Source organism: Phyllobates terribilis, unplaced genomic scaffold (genome assembly GCF_046119375.1).
Source record: "Phyllobates terribilis strain yellow unplaced genomic scaffold, ASM4611937v1 Scaffold_1__5_contigs__length_1240528914, whole genome shotgun sequence".
Lineage (NCBI taxonomy): Eukaryota > Metazoa > Chordata > Amphibia > Anura > Dendrobatidae > Phyllobates > Phyllobates terribilis.
Window position 1 is genome coordinate 1,179,867,954 of NW_027362761.1, and position 22,117 is coordinate 1,179,890,070.

Here is a 22,117-nt window from a genome sequence, read left to right on the forward strand (position 1 = left end):
GTTAAGCATAAGATTTTTTTTGTATTCCTTTTCAGCCATATCAATTTGCATGAAAGTTTTTCTATTCAAATAGAATTTTATATTTCCTGAATTGAGTGACTCTGCCTTAATCGAGTTTCATTTGCTCATCGCTACAGATAATGTATGGTGATCTATCATAGTGAGTGCCAAACTCAGCTCTGTTTTATCTGCAATTCTTCATAAATCCTATATAAAAATCAACACAAATTGAGTATTTATCATGGAAAAGCCATCATGTAATAATAATATACATTTTGTTCTAGAAGATATAAAACGAAGATGACTACAATGGATCCCTGCCTGACTCTGTATTATCCTAAATATGAGATCAATTCCAAGATGTACCTGGAAGAATACTTCTGCCAACATGTTCCATTCTCTGTTTTTAAGGAGTCTACAATTAACATGCAGAGATGTTTCTATAAAGCATTTAAATCAGGTATGTGAAGAAAACTGTATATCACATACAAATGTATTTAATAGAGGTGATCAACTTTTTTTTTCCCAAAAATTTAAGGTGTAGGTACTCCAATTTCCCTTTAAACCCTTTAAATTTCTTGAATGCCAACACAGTTTTAGTAATGACAAAGTGACCTCAATAAAGAAAAGGATGGTAACCAGTAATCAACGGTCCATTTAAAGGAAACCTGTCACGTCCTAGCTGCCCTCTACACTGCCCCCATGGCATTGTTAGCGATGCAATGTGCATCACTAACACACTTTTTTCATTAAAATTGGTGCAGCTATAATGATTTTATAACCTTTAATATACTTAGATCTTACCTGCTCGTTCAGTCATAGGGGTGTGATCCTCGTATTCAGTCATGGACGGGCGCAGCATTCAGTCATTGCTGGCGCCGCCCATGTATTTGAATATTGCTTCCGGCAAGTGCTATTATTGTGGGGCGCATGAGCATTTGTCCATGTCAGGCTGCTGGTCCCACGCCTGTGCAGTGAGGCAGTGTGATTTCCAGCTTCACTGCGCATGCGCTGTGATGCTCTGCTCCTCGCGCATGCGTAGTGAGACTGTGCAGTTACCAGCTTCACTGCGAATGCACTATATTCCGCGCACGCGCTATATTCCACACACGTGCACAGTGAAGCTAGTAACTACACAGCCTCACTATGCATGCGCAAGGAACCCCAATTTTGAAGAAGCGAACACAAAACGCGCATCAGGGCTGTCCCTTAGGAACACAGCACTTGCGTTTATATCCCTATGGGTAAGTGATGGCTACTCTGCACTTTATTCACATAACATGGGTATGATGTTACTGTGATAGTTAGCCCTACTCTATAGGACAATTAGTATAATTTTTGCACAAGCACTTAAATTTTTCTGAGTTATATCTATATACTCCCTGAAATAAGAAACTATATACTACTGGGATTTTTGCAGCATCATCACAATATCCCATACTTACCTTTGGTTCCCTAGGTGACCTTGTTTTCGAGAAATTAAAAAAAATCTTATTACAGTTCTTTGTGACAAGCAATCACACCATCTGACATTTCAAATTGTATTTCTGTAAAAACGATTGTCTTGTCTTGCTTCTGATTTCTAGTGCTTTAAAAAAAAAAAAAATGTGTAATTGTAACTTAAACGGAGTAGTACAGATGCCCACTGCAACATATCACAGATCAATCACACTGAGTCTTGCACTGCAGACGGTGGCAACTCTTCTATCACTCTTCCACTAACAAGTGTTTCTTTCTATTATTCACAGACTACTATTCTCATCTTCTTCAGTGCCGTAGTTATATAACATATCACTATCTGGAATATTTGTTCAATGTTTTCGGGGTTTCTATTTCTAGCTTTATTCCTTAGCTAATGTCCTAAATCACAGTGAAATGGCTGCTGCATCACCTGTCAAGCCTTTTTACTGGCGATGCTAGTCCTTCCTGATTGGCTGCGTTATACCCTCTGATGTGATAGCTGCAAGGCATTATGGGGAAGCTTGCATAATCTAGCATAAGATCATTTCAGCTTTCTGTGACAGATCCTCTGGAGTGTGTAAAAAGGTAACAGGCATTTTCCTTTTTGTGATTTGCACAAAACGAACATTGTTCGAATTTGCCATGACCTGCAAATTTCATAAAATTCTACTTGCTTGTTATTTGCATTGAATCACTTTGATCATTTCTAGTATTTAACCTTCACTCTATTCTTGTTCTTTAAAAAATTAATAAGTTCACCACTGGTTCCACTTCAATGAGCAAATCTAGAAGATCTGAGGCACCAACCATTAAATCCAAACCTTTTCCAGTTCTGCCGATCTTCTGAATTTGACTGAAGCAAATAACTGGTAGAATGATCTTCTGATATGTCTTACATACTGTTGAGAAGATTATATTTCTCAGGACCTATAGAATTATAGGGCACTTAAGACCTTTAAATAGAAAGTTCTGCCAAAATGTATCTCAAAAACCTTCAAAGACACTATGAGACTCAGAGAATGGTTGTCATGATCACTAGATCACTTTATCATCTTCAAATTTCTTGCCAAAGACAGGAGCTGATCCTAGAAAGTAGGAGAACCCTTCCTATCAGAGTGCTTTTCCAATTTCACTGTGATGCAATAGATACTGGACAAAAATACTGCCGTGTGGATAATCCCAATAGATAAATGGTCTATGTCTTGTGGATCAATGACTATTCTGAAAAACTCTTGGTATAACCTGACATCCACAGCTAGATATAGATTGGTCGACATGAGTAACATGTAGGCATTATATGGACTAGTGGAGAAAACAGTCACAAATTTGTTGATCTTTGTCACCTTGGTAGACCTTTTAAAGTTTCATCTACAACAGTCAAAGCCGAAAAGGTAAATTTCATCACCGTTATGAATTTTCAGACTAAGTGAGTCTAATGCGGTAATAGGAAGCAATATAAATCTAAAATAAGTAATAGAGCTAACATAGACTACCTAAGATAGATAAGGTTTTGTAGAATAATGTAGAAAATTGGGAATTATTAAACTTACCTTTTCTTTGTTCACAGGTTTGGTTAGTGGAAAAACACTTATAGACTTTAGTCTTGGTCCAATTATCATGCACCTCATTTCGGTCTGTGAGTTCTTCGAGGAAATTTCAATGCTAAAAGTTAATGATGCCTCCATTAAAGAGTTTGAACTGTGGAAAAACAAAGATGCCAAGGCCTTTGACTGGACTCAAACTTCAAAACTCTTTCTAGAGTTAAAACAATTAAGCAGGTCCAGTATGAAGTATAATTTCTTTCTCTGTGGTTTATGTTTGACAACTTTATAAATTAACATATAAATGGGCAATGGATAAGCTATTGATGTGTTCTCGGGGGTCACAAGAGAGTTTCTACACATAAGATTCCAGGTGTAGTTGACTTGTCTTTGATTAAGCGCTAATCACTGATGTCGTGAAATGTTTGTATTTTACAGCGATGGTTGGGAAGAAGAAGAGGATATTCTAAGAGGAAAAATAAAGGAGATTTTAAAATTGGACCTCTGCAATGACGACCTTCTGAATTCACTGCCAAAATTTCACTGTGCCACTAGTATATGGGGTCTGGAAATGATCAGCAAGGACCACGAGGATTACAGAAGAAACCTAAGAAAGCTCAACAATTTAGTCAAAATCGGGGGATATCTGTTATTTTATGCAAGTATTAATGCCTCATATTTTAAAATTGGAAAAGACAAGTTTCACGTGTTACCTTGTGATGAAAGTTTCTATAGGAAGGTAATAAGTGAGGAAGGGTATGAAATAAAGCATTATGAGAATCTGGAGAAATTAATAATCTCTGGTGTTGTAGACCATGAGAGAGTAGTGTTCATTGTTGCCCAGAAAGTCAGAGAGCCCTAGAATTGGTGGACGTCATCACCAATGTATTTATGTAGAGGTATCTGCTGCTTCTGTTATTTGCATTAACCCTTTTGCTAGGTGCAGTTACTCCCTATTAAGTATTTGTATTTCAATCCAAGAAATTGAACCCAAGGCACTCCCATAGTAAGGCAAAACTTGTGCAGCCAAAAACTAACACAGGTCCACAAAAAATCTATATATTTTTCAGGTGCCATGGTTTTTTGAATGTATTTACGGAATTTTTAGGTTGCTGATTTAAAAAATCCCATTACTTTTGCTGAATTGGTTCTAGTTATTGAGAGAAATCATCAATGAAATAATGCATTCCGCCAACGTGACTTGTGTGTGATAACAAATGTAATAGTGTCACGATTCTATCGGGTATCTGTCGGGTATCCTGGGACCAGGGGCTCCTTCCTTGGCCATAACGCTAGGGGTGCCATAACTATTCCTGTTCCACGTTTTACTTCTAATGGTGAAGACACCGGGGCCAAGTACCTTGCTGAGTTTCTGAATCCGACTTCAGTCTGTTCTCTCCCCCCACCCAGAGAAGAGGGGAGTAATAGTATATGGCAATACACCAACCAGACTAACAAGGTAATACAAACAGGGATAAAGGAAAATACCAATCATACAAATATACTCACATAAAAAAACAGAGGAAAACACTGGGGAGTGAAGGATGGGAAAAAAACAACAGCAGGAGGAGAGGATTTGCACACAACCAAAACAACGCAACAGTTTTACATAAATCCAACAAACACCTCCTCCAACACCAACACTCCACCAACTCCTGAACCATGCTGTTATGTTCTGCTACCAAAGCTAAGGAAAGAGAGGAGATCTGTCCCTACTATAGGACTCAGCTGAATCCCTACGATGTAACAGGGAACCTGATCCTGCGATCAGACCTGCTAAAGTCCTAATCTAGTCTGTACAAAGACCTATAGATGTGGGGAGGGAATCCCTACAAGTACTAAGGACTGGAAGGAATATGGGACACCTCCTACAGAAATAGTAGCAGACAGACGAACAAACAAAATAGATAGAACATAGAGGTCCGTAGACCAAGCAAACTAACAGAGATAGATACAGAGCACAGGCTAGCTAGAAAGTAGATATACAATAAAGTCCAGCAAAGCCAGAAGGGTGGAGCAGGATTAAATAGGCCAACAAGGTCATGTGACCAGCAAAGGAAAAAAAACCTAACAGCAAGGTTCTAACACATGCAGCATTGAAAGAAAGTGAAAGAATTGGGAGCGCAGGTGGTCTTCTCATCCATCCTCCCAGTGGATGGCCATGGAACAATGAGGTGGAATAAGATTCTACAGGTGAACAACTGGCTACATCGATGGTGCCGTCAACAAGGATTTGGATTTCTGGATCACGGAATGAATTACCTATACGATGGACTACTTGCTAGAGATGGGGTGCACCTTACGAAGACTGGAAAACATGTATTTGGAAGTCGCCTTGCTACACTCATCAGGAGAGCTTTAAACTAGAACAATGTGGGAAGGGAAACAAAAGGCCAGAAAAAGCCATACAGCTGACAAATACTATTGAGATCTCTGCTACTGGAAGTGGAAAGGAAGAACAAAGACAAAACAATTTAAATAATAAAAATATGGGAGGAAGAGAAACCAATCACAAACTAAAATGTTTTTATACAAATGCACAAAGCATGGGCAACAAACAAGGAGAATTGGAACTACTAATGCAGGAAAAGGAATATGATCTAATTGGAATCACTGAAACTTGGTGGGACGATACACATGATTGGAATAAAAGGCTAAAAGGATACAACTTATTTGCAAGAAACAGACTTGATAAACGAGGAGGAGGTGTTGCATTGTATGTTAGAAAAGCGTATATCTGCACAGAGATTGAAGCTTCAGAGACTGGGAGTTCTGTGGAAACTGTTTGGGTAAGAATACAAGGAGAGAACAACGGAAAGGACACCATTGTAGGCATTTACTACAGGCCACCTGGGCAAGCTGAAGATATGGATGAACTCTTTATGTATCAAATGACCAAGTTCTCCAAAAAATATGACGTAGTGGTCATGGGAGATTTCAACTATCCAGACATTTGTTGGGAATCTCTCTCAAGTAAAACTAACAGGTCAAGCAAATTCTTATCCTCTCTTGCTGACAACTTTATCTTCCAAAAGGTAGTGGAGAAAACAAGGGGATCTGCTACTTTGGATCTAATCCTTATAAACAGGGAGGAAATGGTTGAGGAGGTAAAAGTGGCTGGGACCCTAGGAGGCAGCGACCATGCTATTATAGAATTTTGGATAACTAGAGGAGGAAGACATGTGAAGACTCAAACTTCAAGGTTAGATTTTAGAAAGGCAGATTTTAAGAGACTCAGAAAGACAATAGGAGGGATCCAATGGCTGGATGTCCTTAAGGACAAAAATGTCCAGGAAGGATGGGAAATTTTTAAAAATGAGATTCTCAAAGCACAATCGTTAACAATCCCGAAAAGTAGAAAGAATGGGAAGCATTTAAGGAAACCAGGATGGATGAACACAGAACTTAAACACATGCTAAAAAGAAAGAAAGAAATGTTTATTAAATGGAAAGAGGGAGGCATATCTAAAAAAGATTATAATGCAGTCTGCAGATCCTGTAGGGCACGTATCAGGTTAGCTAAAGCTGACAATGAATTAAGGCTTGCAAGAGATGTCAAAAGCAATAGAAAAGGATTTTGGGGGTATGTCAAAAGTAAAAGAAAAGTCAAAGATGCTATAGGATTTTTACAGGATGAAAATGGAGAAATGGTAAGAGAGGATGTTGAGAAGGCCGAACTTTTTAATTCCTATTTTGCATCTGTTTTCTCTCAGAAAGAAAATGTAACATCAACTGATCTTCACTGTCCTTTTAAAGGAATAGAGGAATCCAAGTTATCTGTAAACAGAAAGATTGTGAGGGAATATTTAGCTAACATAAATGAGTTCAAGTCTCCAGGTCCAGATGAATTACACCCCAGAGTACTGAAGGAGATCGTAGAAGAAATTTTAGAACCACTCTCCATAATCTTTGAAAATTCTTGGAGAACAGGAGAAGTCCCAGAAGACTGGAGAAGAGCAAATGTTGTTCCTATCTTCAAAAAGGGGAAGAAGGTGGACCCAGGGAACTATAGGCCGGTGAGTCTGACTTCTATACCAGGAAAGATCTTTGAACAAATTATTAAACAACATGTATGTAAGTACAGGGATAAGAATGAAGTGATTAACCAGAGTCAGCATGGGTTTGTAACTAACAAGTCATGTCAGACTAACTTAATTTCCTTCTATGACAGAATCACTGACTGGGTGGATCAGGGAAATGCTGTAGATATAGTATATCTTGACTTCAGCAAAGCATTTGACAAAGTATCTCACACCATCCTTATTGAAAAAATGACCAAGTATGCAATGGACCAGGCAACTGTTAGGTGGATTCATAACTGGCTTAGTGATCGGACTCAAAGGGTGGTTGTAAATGGCTTCACATCCAGCTGGATGAATGTCTCAAGTGGGGTACCACAGGGCTCCGTCCTGGGACCTGTATTGTTCAACATCTTTATCAATGATTTAGATGAAGGAATTGAGGGTAAACTGATTAAATTTGCTGATGACACAAAGCTAGGAGGGATAGCTAATACTAGAGAAGAGAGAGAGAGGATTCAAAAAGACCTAAATAAACTGGAGCAGTGGGCAGCAACCAACAGAATGGTTTTTAACAGGGAAAAATGCAAAGTACTACATCTGGGCAATAAAAATGAAAAAAGCATATACAGAATGGGAGGAATAGAGCTAAGCAACAGTACATGTGAAAAAGACTTAGGTATACTAATAGATCATAGACTGAACATGAGTCAACAGTGTGATGCAGCAGCAAAAAAGGCAAATACAATTCTGGGATGTATTAACAGAAGCATACAGTCTAGATCATGTGAAGTCATTATCGGTCTTTACTCCTCTTTGGTCAGACCTCATCTGGAATACTGTGTACAGTTTTGGGCACCACATTTTAAAAAAGACATAGACAAACTGGAGCAAGTTCAGAGAAGAGCGACCAGAATGGTGACTGGTCTGCAAACCATGTCCTATGAGGAACGGTTGCAGGATTTGGGAATGTTTAGCTTGCAAAAAAGAAGACTGAGAGGAGACTTAATAGCTGTCTACAAATATGTCAAGGGCTGTCACATTGTAGAAGGATCATCTTTATTCTCATTTGCACAAGGAAAGACTAGAAGCAATGGGATGAAACTAAATGGGAGGAGACACAGATTAGATATTAGAAAAAACTTTTTGACAGTTAGGGTGATTAATGAGTGGAACAGGCTGCCACGAGAGGTGGTGAGTTCCCCTTCAATGGACGTCTTCAAACAGAGGCTGGACAGACATCTGTCTGAGATGATCTAGTGAATCCTGCTTTGAGCAGGGGGTTGGACCAGATGACCCAGGAGGTCCCTTCCAACTCTACCATTCTATGATTCTATGATTCTATGAAGCTAACTCTGACACTTCCTGACGCCGCAGGACTGGAGCGGTGTCGATAAAAGATGAAGCTGCGGGAAAGTTAGTATAAGAAGGGGGCTAACATTTAAAGCGCCACTCCAGGGCTGAAAACCCCCTGCTGTAGTGGTGCTTTAAACAAACTTGGCACATTGAATACAAGTAGTAAAGTAGGGGCAATCTCTTAAAGGTTAATTTATTGGACAAGCAAACATCATGTATAGATTTCTTCTGGAGTTCACAATGTAATTGTTTAAATCAGATAAGTTCCAATTTTCCTCAAGCTTTAATAATGTTACTGAATTAATGGACATAGACTGTAATATAAATGCTGTTTATTACTCTCCATGTTCAATCCTAATCCAATAAACTGTATGAACACAAAGCTTTGTGGGTATTTACTACTGAACAGAGAACTGTATTTTGAGTTTCCATGCACAAGCGTTCTCCCCAGATTAAGGACATATTCAGACATTTATTGTACAGTACAATAAGCAAAATTTTCTGAACAATGAGAAAGAAAGTGTCGCGCCCCTGAGGGTTCAGTCACCACAGGGGTACTGCACCTCATAAAGATGTAGTATCTCCTCTTCCAGGTAAGGATGGAGCACCACATAGGACCCCAACTTCACACTCAACACTACACCACTCCAGTTCTGTAGGGGGCCTAAATGCACCAGCGTGCTGCCCCGGGCGGAATAGAGGAGTTGGGGGGAACCAAAGTGAGGGGGAACCACGTAGTGAGTGAGGGTGGAGGAAGCACTTACCTAAGCACATTAGCATATTCTATATAACTGGAGGCCATCTTAAGTTCAAGGTCTTTGGTTGTGGGTCTTCAGTCGGGGTCCAGCTGAGCCTGTAGCTGGCTGAAGGTTTGCGGTCCTCGGTCTCAGGCCTCGATAAGAGCGGGGTGGAGTGATTGGCAGTGGAGTATTGGTGCCTCCGCCCCAGCCAGGGTCCCAGGGAAAGAAGGCCAAGGCGGGGAGCAGAGGAGAGAGCTCTGAAGGCGGAGAGCAGAGGAGAAAGCTCCGTAGGCGGGAAGCAGAGGAGAAAGCTCCGAAGGCGGGGAGCAGAGAAGAAAGCTCCGAAGGTGGGGAGCAGAGGAGAAAGCTCCGAAGGTGGGGAGCAGAGGAGAAAGCTCCACAAGAGGGGTGACCGGTCCCCGATATCTGACTTTGTACTTCATGTCAATGTTGGAAAAGTCCGGAGGCTTAGTGGATCCCAGGGGGATACGGACGGAGCGGAGTCATCACCTGTATACCCTAATCTGAGTTTATCCAGAGGGACCCGGCCTTATACCACGTTCTCATCACAAGTCACCAAAGAGGGACATTGCATTACTCGTACGGGACTAAGTGGGGGGCACAAGGCGGGAGAAAACAAGCAAGAGAGGAACACATTAGAGCGGAGTCTTGACAGGTACTCCTAAAATACCTGGGAAGTACTGAACCCCATCCTGGCAGCCGCAGCTCACCGTGAGACAGCAGAGAGATGCTTTGCGGCTGATAAATCATCAAAGTGAGTAAAGACCTGGATGACTTCACCTACCGCCTCTGTCTGTTCTTTACTACGTAGCACTGCACCCGCCATCGCTCTACACATCACACTAATCTGCCCTGAGGCCTACTCCACCTGTGGGGAGTAATACCAACTGAGCTGCTTGAACACCGGCCTCAGAGGACTGATGCAGCGCTGGTGATCCTCACCAGGCACCACAGGTGGCGTCACGAACTTTCCCTTTCCCTTTTTCCTACAATTCCAAAAACCCCATCAAGCTCTTTGCTAACCACCCTGGGTTACGGACCAGGCCAGCCGCCGTGACATCCCTCTTCCCCATCACACCAACAGAGAAGGCCCATGTCTCTGAGTACCCCACGGCCCAGGGGGCGCATCAAGCTTTGGCGTCATGAACAGGATTTTGTGCCGGCGGCAACGGCAGAAGTCTATACCCATTGCCACCGGGTACTGTGCGCCTTTCTACAGAACTGTATTTCCACATTCAATGTGGGGCCCGCCTAAGAACAACACGCGCCATTATGTGCAGAGTAAACGACAACATCAAAAGACCTCTCATCGTGGGCCCGGATCTACAATGGCGCCAAAAGAGCAGACCTCCCCTTCCAATAGAGACTATCCGTATAGTTGTGTCCATCAAGACGGATGGGACATCCCAAGGAGTGACCGTCATCCAGCAGTCACCGAACCACCCTCGAAAGAGGAGGCGAACAAGAGGGAGACAAGGTGTGTTCTGGACAAGTCTAGACAGACCGCACCCTGCCGCCGCGATGGAAGGAGATCAGGATGTGCCCTCCATCGCTGACCCACCAGCCACCACCTCCCTCACCCTGGAGGGATACAGTATACAATTGACAGCGGAGGAGGCCGAGTTCCTCTGCGGCGAGATGCAGGGCCTGACCCGCCGAACCGAGGAGGCCCAGCGGATGGCTGTCGCCGCATGGAGAGAGGACCTGCTTGGGAAGCTTGTGGCCCGACTCAAGAATACTCGCGCCCCGTCAGCGATGCCCCAGCCCTGGTGGAGAAAGAGGAGTCGCAGGAAGCCGCATGCAGCCCAGGAGTGGGTAAGGAAGAATCCCTGTCCGGGCGCGGAGTGCGCCGATTTACTCCAGGACCTCCTACCGTCACCTCCATCCCCGGGCGCCACCGTTTGGGAGCAGTTACTGGCCCCGGAGCCCGAGGCCCAAGCCGCCGCAGCATCCGGAGGCCTGCTACCCCTTCCACTCCCGGAACCGTCAGCTCCTGCCCTCGCCTGGGTGTACGCACACCCAACCCCGGACTGGTCCACGAGAGTGGAGGACCAACAGCGGCCCCCGTTAACACCGTTGCCAGCACCCCCGGTTGCCTGCCCAGGAGGGGAGGAATTTGTATGGGACAACCAAGGGGGAATCTTATGGGGTTTCCCCGGAAGACCCAGGCTGAAGCCCGGAGGCTGAACTTCCAGTTGTTTGTTTACTTTTTCTTTGATATCTACCATGTTTTCTAAAGACATTTGTCCCTGTGGACGTTAAGCAGCAGACAGACTTAACTGTAAATAGTTGCGCCTATTGAGGTGCCCCCTATTGGTTTTATACATCACAACCCCAGACCTCAGAGCAAAAACATGTCTGGCGTGGCTCTGCTGGAGTTCCAACTCAGGATCACCATGCCCTGCAGCCACCCCAGGGCCTACGTTGAGGGTTTGGGGCAGGTCCCTCATGCTGCTGAACTTGCACTTACACCACCTTTTCTACAATATTTTCTACTGTTTTATATATATATATATATATATATATATATATATATATGTATATGATGTTTTTGCAAATATTTCTATATTTATAACCTATAATCTGCAACGTTAAAGAAATGTGCTTCCCATAAAGGGAAGATTGTTATTTTTGAAAAAGCATTTAAATTTTTGATTGTCTGAAATGTGCCATGTCTTTGCTCTATTGAAGCCCGCGGACGTGCTGTGTTTCACCAGGGGGGAATGTGGCACCCCTGAAGGTTCAGTCGCCACAGGGGTACTGCACCTCATAAAGAGGTGTGGTATCTTCTCTTCCAGGTAAGGATGGAGCACTACACAGGACCCCAACTTCACACTCAACACTACACCACTCCAGTTCTGTAGGGGGCCTTAATGCACCAGGGTGCTGCCCGGGCCGGAATAGAGGAGTTGGGGGGAACCAAAGTGAGGGGGAACCACGTAGTGAGTGAGGGTGGAGGAAGCACTTACCTAAGCACATTAGCATATTCTATATAACTGGAGGCCATCTTAAGTTCAAGGTCTATGGTTGTGGGTCTTCAGTCGGGGTCCAGCTCAGCCTGTAGCTGGCTGGAGGTTTGCGGTCCTCGGTCTCAGGCCTCGAGACGAGGAGCGGGGTGGAGTGACTGCCGGTGGAGTATTGGCGCCTCCGCCCCGGCCAGGGTCCCAGAGCAAGAAGGCCAAGGCGGGGAGCAGATGAGAAAGCTCCGAAGGCGGGGAGCAAAGGAGAAAGATCCATAGGCGGGGAGCAGAGGAGAAAGCTCCGAAGGCGGGGAGCAGAGGAGAAAGCTCCAAAGGCAGGGAGAAGAGGAGAAGGCTCCGAAGGTGGAGAGCAGAGGAGAAAGCTCCGTAGCGGGGAGCAGAGGAGAAAGCTCCGCAAGAGGGGTGACCGGTCCTCGATATCTGACTTTGTACTTCACGTCAATGTTGGAAAAGTCCAGAGGCTTTGTGGATCCCAGGGGGATACGGACGGAGCGGAGTCGCCACCTGTATACTCTAATCTGAGTTTATCCAGAGGGACCCGGCCTTACGCCACGTTCTCATCACAAGTCACCAAAGAGGGACATTGCAGTACTCGTACGGGACTAAGTGGGGGACACAAGGCGGAAGAAGACAAGCAAGAGAGGAACACATTAGAGCGGGGCCTTGACAGGTGCTCCTGAAATACTTGGAAAGTACTGAACCCCATCCTGGAGGCTGCAGCTCGCCGTGAGACAGCAGAGAGAAGCTTTGCGGCTGATAAATCATCAAAGTGAGTAAAGACCTGGATGACTTCACCTACCGCCACTGTCTGTTCTTTACTGCGCGGCACTGCACCTGCCATCGCTCTACACATCACAATAATCTGCCCTGAGGCCTTCTCCACCTGTGGGGAGTAATACCAACTGAGCTGCTTGAACACCGGCCTCAGAGGACTGATGCAGCGCTGGTGATCCTCACCAGGCACCACAGGTGGCGTCAAGAACTTTCCCTTTCCCTTTTTCCTACAATTCCAAAAACCCCATCAAGCTCTTTGCTGACCACCCTGGGTTACGGACAGGGCCAGCCGCCATGACATCCCTCTTCCCCATCACACCAACAGAGAAGGCCCGTGTCTCCGAGTACCCCACGGCCCAGGGGGCGTGTCAAAGGGAGCTAGAAAAAACAATACCACAATAGGGTCTTATCCCAGTAACAAAATAAATCAAAAGTAGGGAATTTGCTCACCTGGCAACATTGTGTGATCACAACAGTCACATTCATAGTGAATGGTGATGGCTGCTGCAGATCTGCATGATCATCCAGGATAAAATGTATAAGAAATGATGTTTTTTTTTCTGCTCTGCCAAGAAATCCAATATTGAGACCAGAGACAATTGTGGTTTGTCCTGAAGAAGTATGTGAACTTCGAAACCCATTGACAATAAAACCATACTTGACTTTCTCCTGGTTTCCTGGGTCTAGTCATCCACGGTCTCCGGTATCAATATTGGACTTCTTGACAGCGCAGTAAAAAAACAGATTGTATGATCACATTGTATGATTTTTAAGTAATTAAATTGTGTTTTATTGCATGAAAGAATTCTGGCTCTTACAGACCTGTTAGTTTTTCTTTAAGAAGCCCTCCTGCTCTGCACTCATTACCTGTAGTAATTGCATCTGTTTGAACTCATTACATGTAGAAAAGATACCTGTCCACACACTCAGTCAATCACGCTCCAACCTCTCCACCATGGCCAAGACCAAAGAGCAGTCTAAAGATATCAGGGCCAAAATTGTAGACCTGCACAAGGCTCAAACATTACCGTTAGTAACAAACTACGCCATCATGGATTAAAATCCTGCAGGGCACGCAAAGTCCCCGTGCATAAGATAAGCCAGCACATGTCCCTGCCCATTTGAAGTTTGCCAATGACCATCTAGATGATCCAAAGGAGGCATGTGGTCAGACAAGACCAAAATAGAACATCGGTATCAACTCTATTCACCATGTTTGGAGGAAGAAGAATGATTAGCATACCCCAAGAACATCGTCCCAACCGTGAAGAATGGTGGGGGAAACATCATGACTGCACTGTATTGAAGGGAGGATGGATGTGGTAATGTATTGTGAGATTTTGGCCAACAACCTCCTTCCCTCAGTAAAAGCATTAATGATGGGTCGTGGCTAAGTCTTCCAGCATAACACTAACCCGAAACACACAGCCAGGGCAACTAAGAAGTGGCTCCATAAGCAGCATTTAAAGGTCCTGAAGTCTCCAGACCTGAACCCAATAGAAATTCTTTGGAGGGAGCTGAAACTCAATGTTGCCCAGTGACAGCCCTGAAACCTGAATGATCTGAAGAAGATCTGTATGGAGGAGTGGGCCAAAATCCAGGCACTGGGAGCAGTGGACTCACCTGTGAACTCGGGAAAGGTGAGTAAAGTGCTGTTTGTTTTTTTATAATAAATTGTGGCCAGGAACCAAGATAAAAAACTTTTAAAGCATGAGAGTTACTGGTGCAGTTTTGCTTCAGTTTATTTGCGGGATCTTTGTTGTTCATCTTCTGATGTGAAAGAGCTGAGGGATCATTTCCTAGAAGGGTCAGCTCCAGCTCCTCAGCACTTATTATTGAGGTCCATACCTCCATACAAGGAGAACCTCAAATGATATTACAGGCTCTAAAATACACTTTAAAATGGTCTGAAATGTTTCACCTGAAGAAAAGATTATTTGCTTGAAGCTATTAAAAAAAAATGCTTCTTAAACATAATTTTTATCTATATCACCTGATATGCTCCTAGCATTTACAATAAGGATACCATAGGCTGTCAAGCAGGCAATGTCCTGTCGTCTGCATACCATTCTGCTCTGCGTAATTAATGACTTGTAATGACTTGTATCAATAATACAAGCCCCTTCTTTGATTGCTCGCCAAATGACACATCACTGTCTTCAGCTTCCCCCTAGATATAATCCGATAGTTGCTTGGAGGATTTCATTTACTTTGTTTATTCTGAAAGATTTGTCAGCAGCCGTTTTCTGAGATCGGACAGCAACTCCGGTAATGATATAAATGTAATAAAGGGAATCCGCACATGAAACTATTCATATGTGCATGTTCTCTTTCAAAGACAAGTCCAGAAATATCTTTCCATAGTCAGTCCATTCTTCCATTACTGAGAAATTAGCATTTGAATTGATATGCAAATGAGGCTGTAGATTTGAGGCCTCTGTCACTCCAGATCTATTCCCCACCCAGTGCCGCATCCTTCATTCAAATGCTGGTTTCTCAGTAACAGATGAACTGATCGGCCATGAAAAGGTATTGTTGGACTTGTATTTGAAATAGCTCAATGCAAATATAATAGTTTGGGGTGTGAAATCTGTTTGACAGATTTCCTTTAATGATTTTATATATATTTGTGTATTGGTTTGTATTAATGACTTTATGTGTATTTTTATACTATTTGCTTCAAGCTCATAGTATTCTCCATGGAAGAAGGTATTTGTATCTGTGGTATCTCCATGAGCCTGATAAAGTGGGAGCTTATAGCAAGCTGTCAATGCTTCCTTTCTGTTTAAAAAAAATTTATCAACACAGAATGACTGTTCAAACCAAGCACTCAGTGAACATTTGGTGTGTCCAAATATTTAAGTGCATCTTCCTATCTACTTGTTTTCTCCTTTTTTTTTAGATTGTCATTATAGAGTCAATGAAGGGCGGAGATACACAGAAAACAAATGAGTGGGAAGGTTGCACTTAAATGTTCGGGCCCATCTTGCACCTGTGCTTGGTTTGAACAGTCATTCTATGTTGACAGACAAACTTTAAGGGTTATTGTCTGATCTAAATCACAAGTATAACAGCCGTATACTCATCATATATGTTTTGCTTTCTGTACAGAACAGGTGACAGGTGGATTTCTGAATGTCTGTTCCGTCTCAGTCTTGCTTTGTCTTTTGCAAAGTTTTACTGACATCTTGTGGATAAAATTGAGAATGCAATGGAAATGATTGGAAAAAAAAGTAATCATAAGCTTTAAACAATGTGCAAGAATTCTTAGAAATCGATCACTTTTAAGCCATTAAAGGGGCTGTTTATCTCGTATAATGGATACAATTGTAAAGTGACTGTAGGAACAAGGATCATTGCAATTTAGCCAGCATTAAATATCCTCGCTGTTCTCAAGAACACATGATTTTTAATTGTATACTATACTATTTATTGTCAAGGCAACCGGCCACCTCTGCAGTTTATTTTGCTGATGTAAACTGTGACTGGTGACTTGGGCTATTACCAATGTCGAGTTCCCATCTTTGATGCAGACTCAGGAGCTGAGCCTGCCTCATATACAGCAGATGTTGACAATGTTACACAGCCAGCATTTGCCTCTAACAACTGAAAGCAGAGATGAACTCTGCTCGCTGCTGTTAACCCCCTTAAATGTCACTGTCAATATCTGACAGTGGAAATGAAAGTGCGTGATCCAGAAGGCGTGCCATTCCACACAATCCATTGGCCATTCCACAACATGATCGCGAGTTGCCAATGGCTTGCCCTGGTAGCCCTGGGTATGCTGAAGGCTCCATGCCTGTATGATGGTACTGTAGTGAACAAACAAAAACAGCAGCCTCTGTGTGCTCTAAGATGTCTGCAAGCTTTGGATATATGAAATTTAGCTTGCATTAGTGCTATGTAGAATATACTCATAACATGAAGGTGCTTAGAGCACAATACTTACATATTTGATAAAAACATAACCATGCTAACCTTGTTTCATATGATTTGTTTTATATATATATATATATATATATATATATATATATATATATATATATATATATATAAAACAAATCATATGAAACAAGGTTAGCATGGTTATGTTTTATCAATATATATATATATATATATATATACTGTATATATACACACAAAGTATATACTCAAAGTAAAAAATCAACAATGATGTATTACCATATTTGTACTCCAAAGTTAAATTGAAAGATAGTACAACTAGACCCGTTGAAAACAAGGACATTTTAAATAAAATGTACCTAAGAATTGAATAGTTATGACAGAATAGATAATGTTTGCCAGAAGACAACAAAGTTTAGTCCCTTTAGGGGTTAATGCTTTTCTGATTTAAAGGAAGGTGAAAACTTAAAAAAAAATAAAACAAAGTCTGTCAAAGTCAGAAAATGACTCGGTGGGCATGTGCAGAGGTCACTACGCAGGGAGGAGGAAGAGGGAGGTGAGATATATCCATCGTCTTCTTTATCTGACTTCAAAAAATGTAACAAAAAGGCATTTTTTAAACATTACAAATAAATATTAAAAATATACTATCTACAAAAAACGCCTATTAAACTCTTGAAATTTATGACTTTCTCTTACAAGAATTTAATAATGTTAAAGCATTCTTCTTACAGTATACATAGTGACGGCAGTTCTACAAAACTGCAGAGATAACTAGATACGATTGAATGAAATTTGCCTGGAATTTTACAAAACAGGTACAGAGAGAGCTGAAGAGAGTTAAGCATAAGATTTTTTTTGTATTCCTTTTCAGCCATATCAATTTGCATGAAAGTTTTTCTATTCAAATAGAATTTTATATTTCCTGAATTGAGTGACTCTGCCCTAATCGAGTTTCATTTGCTCATCGCTACAGATAATGTATGGTGATCTATCATAGTGAGTGCCAAACTCAGCTCTGTTTTATCTGCAATTCTTCATAAATCCTATATAAAAATCTACACAAATTGAGTATTTATCATGGGAAAGCCATCATGTAATAATAATATACATTTTGTTCTAGAAGATATAAAACGAAGATGACTACAATGGATCCCTGCCTGACTCTGTATTATCCTAAATATGAGATCAATTCCAAGATGTACCTGGAAGAATACTTCTGCCAACATGTTCCATTCTCTGTTTTTAAGGAGTCTACGATTAACATGCAGAGATGTTTCTATAAAGCATTTAAATCAGGTATGTGAAGAAAACTGTATATCACATACAAATGTATTTAATAGAGGTGATCAACTTTTTTTTTCCCAAAAATTTAAGGTGTAGGTACTCCAATTTCCCTTTAAACCCTTTAAATTTCTTGAACGCCAACACAGTTTTAGTAATGACAAAGTGACCTCAATAAAGAAAAGGATGGTAACCAGTAATCAACAGTCCATTTAAAGGGAACCTGTCATGTCCTAGCTGCCCTCTACACTGCCCCCATGGCATTGTTAGCAATGCAATGTGCATCACTAACACACTTTTTTCATTAAAATTGGTGCAGCTATAATGATTTTATAACCTTTAATATACTTAGATCTTACCTGCTCGTTCAGTCATAGGGGTGTGATCCTCGTATTCAGTCATGGACGGGCGCAGCATTCAGTCATTGCTGGCGCCGCCCATGTATTTGAATATTGCTTCCGGCAAGTGCTATTATTGTGGGGCACATGAGCATTTGTCCATGTCAGGCTGCTGGTCCCACGCCTGTGCAGTGAGGCTGTGTGGTTTCCAGCTTCACTGCGCATGCGCTGTGATGCTCTGCTCCTCGCGCATGCGTAGTGAGACTGTGCAGTTACCAGCTTCACTGCGAATGCACTATATTCCGCGCACGCGCTATATTCCACACACGTGCACAGTGAAGCTAGTAACTACACAGCCTCACTATGCATGCGCAAGGAACCCCAATTTTGAAGAAGCGAACACAAAACGCGCATCAGGGCTGTCCCTTAGGAACACAGCACTTGCATTTATATCCCTATGGGTAAGTGATGGGTACTCTGCACTTTATTCGCATAACATGGGTATGATGTTACTGTGATAGTTAGCCCTACTCTATTGGACAATTAGTATAATTTTTGCACAAGCACTTAAATTTTTCTGAGTTATATCTATATACTCCCTGAAATAAGAAACTATATACTACTGGGATTTTTGCAGCATCATCACAATATCCCATACTTACCTTTGGTTCTCTAGGTGACCTTGTTTTCGAGAAATTAAAAAAAATCTTATTACAGTTCTTTGTGACAAGCAATCACACCATCTGACATTTCAAATTGTATTTCTGTAAAAACGATTGTCTTGTCTTGCTTCTGATTTCTAGTGCTTTAAAAATAAAAAAAATGTGTAATTGTAACTTAAACGGAGTAGTACAGATGCCCACTGCAACATATCACAGATCAATCACACTGAGTCTGGCACTGCAGACGGTGTCAACTCTTCTATCACTCTTCCTCTAACAAGTGTTTCTTTCTATTATTCACAGACTACTATTCTCATCTTCTTCAGTGCCATAGTTATATAACATATCACTATCTGGAATTTTTGTTCAATGTTTTTGGGGTTTCTATTTCCAGCTTTATTCCTTAGCTAATGTCCTAAATCAGAGTAAAATGGCTGCTGCATCACCTGTCAAGCCTTTTTACTAGCGATGCTAGTCCTTCCTGATTGGCTGCGTTATACCCTGTGATGTGATAGCTGCAAGGCATTATGGGGAAGCTTGCATAATCTAGCCTTAGATCATTTCAGCTTTCTGTGACAGATCCTCTGGAGTGTGTAAAAAGGTAACAGGCATTTTCCTTTTTGTGATTTGCACAAAACGAACATTGTTCGAAATTTGCCATGACCTGCAAATTTCATAAAATTTTACTTGCTTGTTATTTGCATTGAATCACTTTGATCATTTCTAGTATTTAACCTTCACTCCATTCCTGTTCTTTAAAAAATTAATAAGTTCACCACTGGTTCCACTTCAATGAGCAAATCTAAAGATCTGAGGCACCAACCATTAAATCCAAACCTTTTCCAGTTCTGCCGATCTTCTGAATTTGACTGAAGCAAATAACTGGTAGAATGATCTTCTGATATGTCTTACATACTGTTGAGAAGATTATATTTCTCAGGACCTACAGAATTATAGGGCACTTAAGACCTTTAAATATAAAGTTCAGCCAAAATGTATCTCAAAAACCTTCAAAGATACTATGAGACTCTGAGAATGGTTGTCATGATCACTAGATCACTTTATGATCTTCAAATTTCTTGCCAAAGCCAGGAGCTGATCCTAGCAATTAAGAGAACCCTTCCTATCAGAGTGCTTTTCCAATTTCACTGTGATGCAATAGACACTGGACAAAAATACTGCCATGAGGATAATCCCAATAGATAAATGGCGTATATCTTGTGGATCAATGACTATTCTGAAAAACTCTTGGTATAACCCGACAGCCACAGCTAAATATAGATTGGTCGACATGAGGAACATGTAGGCATTACATGGACTAGTGGAGTAAACAGTCACAAATTTGTTGATCTTTGTCACCTTAGTAGACCTTTTAAAGATTCATCTACAACAGTCAAAGCCGAAAAGGTAAATTTCGTCACCGTTATGAATTTTCAGAATAAGTGAGTCTAATGTGGTAATAGGAAGCAATATAAATCTAAAATAAGTAATAGAGCTAAGATAGACTACCTAAGACAAATAAGAATTTGTAGAATAATGTAGAAAATTGGGAATTTTTAAATTTAATTTTTCTTTGTTCACAGGTTTGGTTAGTGGAAAAACACTTATAGACTTTAGTCTTGGTCCAATTATCATGCACCTCATTTCGGTCTGTGAGTTCTTCGAAGAAATTTCAATGCTAAAAGTTAATGATGCCTCCATTAAAGAGTTTGAACTGTGGAAAAACAAAGATGCCAAGGCCTTTGACTGGACTCAAACTTCAAAACTCTTTCTAGAGTTAAAAGAATTAAGCAGGTCCAGTATGAAGTATAATTTCTTTCTCTGTGGTTTATGTTTCACAACTTTATAACTAAACATACAAATGGGCAATGGATAAGCTATTGATGTGTTCTCGGGGGTTACAAGAGAGTTTCTACACATAAGATTCCAGGTGTAGTTGACTTGTCTTTGATTAAGCGCTAATCACTGATGTCGTGAAATGTTTGTATTTTACAGTGATGGTTGGGAAGAAGAAGAGGAAATTCTAAGAGGAAAAATAAAGGAGATTTTAAAATTGGACCTCGGCAATGACGACCTTCTGAATTCACTGCCAAAATTTGACTGTGCCACTAGTATATGGGGTCTGGAAACAATCAGCAAGGACCACGAGGATTACAGAAGAAACCTAAGAAAGCTTAACAATTTAGTCAAAATCGGGGGATATCTGTTATTTTATGCATGTATTAATGCCTCATATTTTAAAATTGGAAAAGACAAGTTTCATTTGTTACCCTGTGATGAAAGTTTCTATAGGAAGGTAATAAGTGAGGAAGGGTTTGAAATAAAGCATTATGAGAATCTGGAGAAATTAATGATCTCTGGCATTGTAGACCATGAGAGAGTAGTGTTCATTGTTGCCCAGAAAGTCAGAGAGCCCTAGAACTGGGGACGTCATCACCATGAATGTATTTCTGTAGAGGTATCTGCTGCTTCTGTTATTTGCATTAACCCTTTGGCTATGTGCCCACGTAGTAGATTTGATGCAGAGCGTTTTTGCCTCTCTCTGGCAGAAAAAAACGCATGCAGATTTACATGTGTTTTTTCTGCCAGAGAAAAGCATTTTTTCCGCGTTTTTATACGCGTTTTCGCATGTGTTTTTTCAAGCACTTTTCCAAGCGATTTTGAGCATCACTTGGAAAAGTGCTTGACAAGTTGATCACACAATATAAATCCATGCAACCGGCATGGATTTATAATGTGTGAACAACTTAGATGCTTTAAATGCAGCATCTATAGTAAAAAAAAAAGAATTAAAACGTTAAAAATAAAAAAAACCTGTATATTCACCTCTCCGGCGGCCCCCGGTCTGCTCTCCGGTCTCCTCCAGTCTGCTCCCGACCGCATCTTCTCTCTTCAGCGTCCCGCAGTGTACTGTCAGGACCTGCGGTGAAGTCATTAAGTCACCTGATGGTCACGCGACCATCACCTGACCGCCGACATCAGAGGTCGCGTGACCATCAGGTGACTAAATGACGTCACCGCAGGTCCTGATAGTACA

At 41.5% G+C, this 22,117-nt stretch overlaps 2 protein-coding genes across 3 annotated transcripts in view; both read left to right on the forward strand.

The window, feature by feature from the left end:
- LOC141205180 (nicotinamide N-methyltransferase-like) overlaps positions 1-3,864 on the forward strand; it is a 32,105-nt gene extending 28,241 nt beyond the window's left edge. The window contains exons 2-4 of the mRNA XM_073664080.1: positions 288-460; positions 3,029-3,239; positions 3,441-3,864. Of these exons, the coding sequence (XP_073520181.1) occupies positions 301-460; positions 3,029-3,239; positions 3,441-3,864 (795 nt within the window). The 5' untranslated portion in view covers positions 288-300. The remainder of the gene's footprint in view (positions 1-287; positions 461-3,028; positions 3,240-3,440) is intronic.
- An 11,244-nt stretch (positions 3,865-15,108) lies between these two features.
- On the forward strand, positions 15,109-21,858 carry LOC141173174 (nicotinamide N-methyltransferase-like). Of its 2 annotated transcripts, none has more exons than XM_073657807.1 (4): positions 15,109-15,161; positions 17,923-18,095; positions 20,664-20,874; positions 21,076-21,858. In XM_073657807.1, the coding sequence occupies exons 2-4, from the start codon at positions 17,936-17,938 to the stop codon at positions 21,497-21,499; spliced, it is 795 nt and encodes a 264-aa protein (XP_073513908.1). In that variant the 5' UTR covers positions 15,109-15,161; positions 17,923-17,935; the 3' UTR covers positions 21,500-21,858. The 2 variants fall into 2 exon arrangements, with proteins under 2 accessions (XP_073513908.1, XP_073513911.1); XM_073657810.1 differs by having other exon boundaries at positions 15,111-15,161; positions 17,920-18,095.
- Positions 21,859-22,117: the final 259 nt, after the last annotated feature.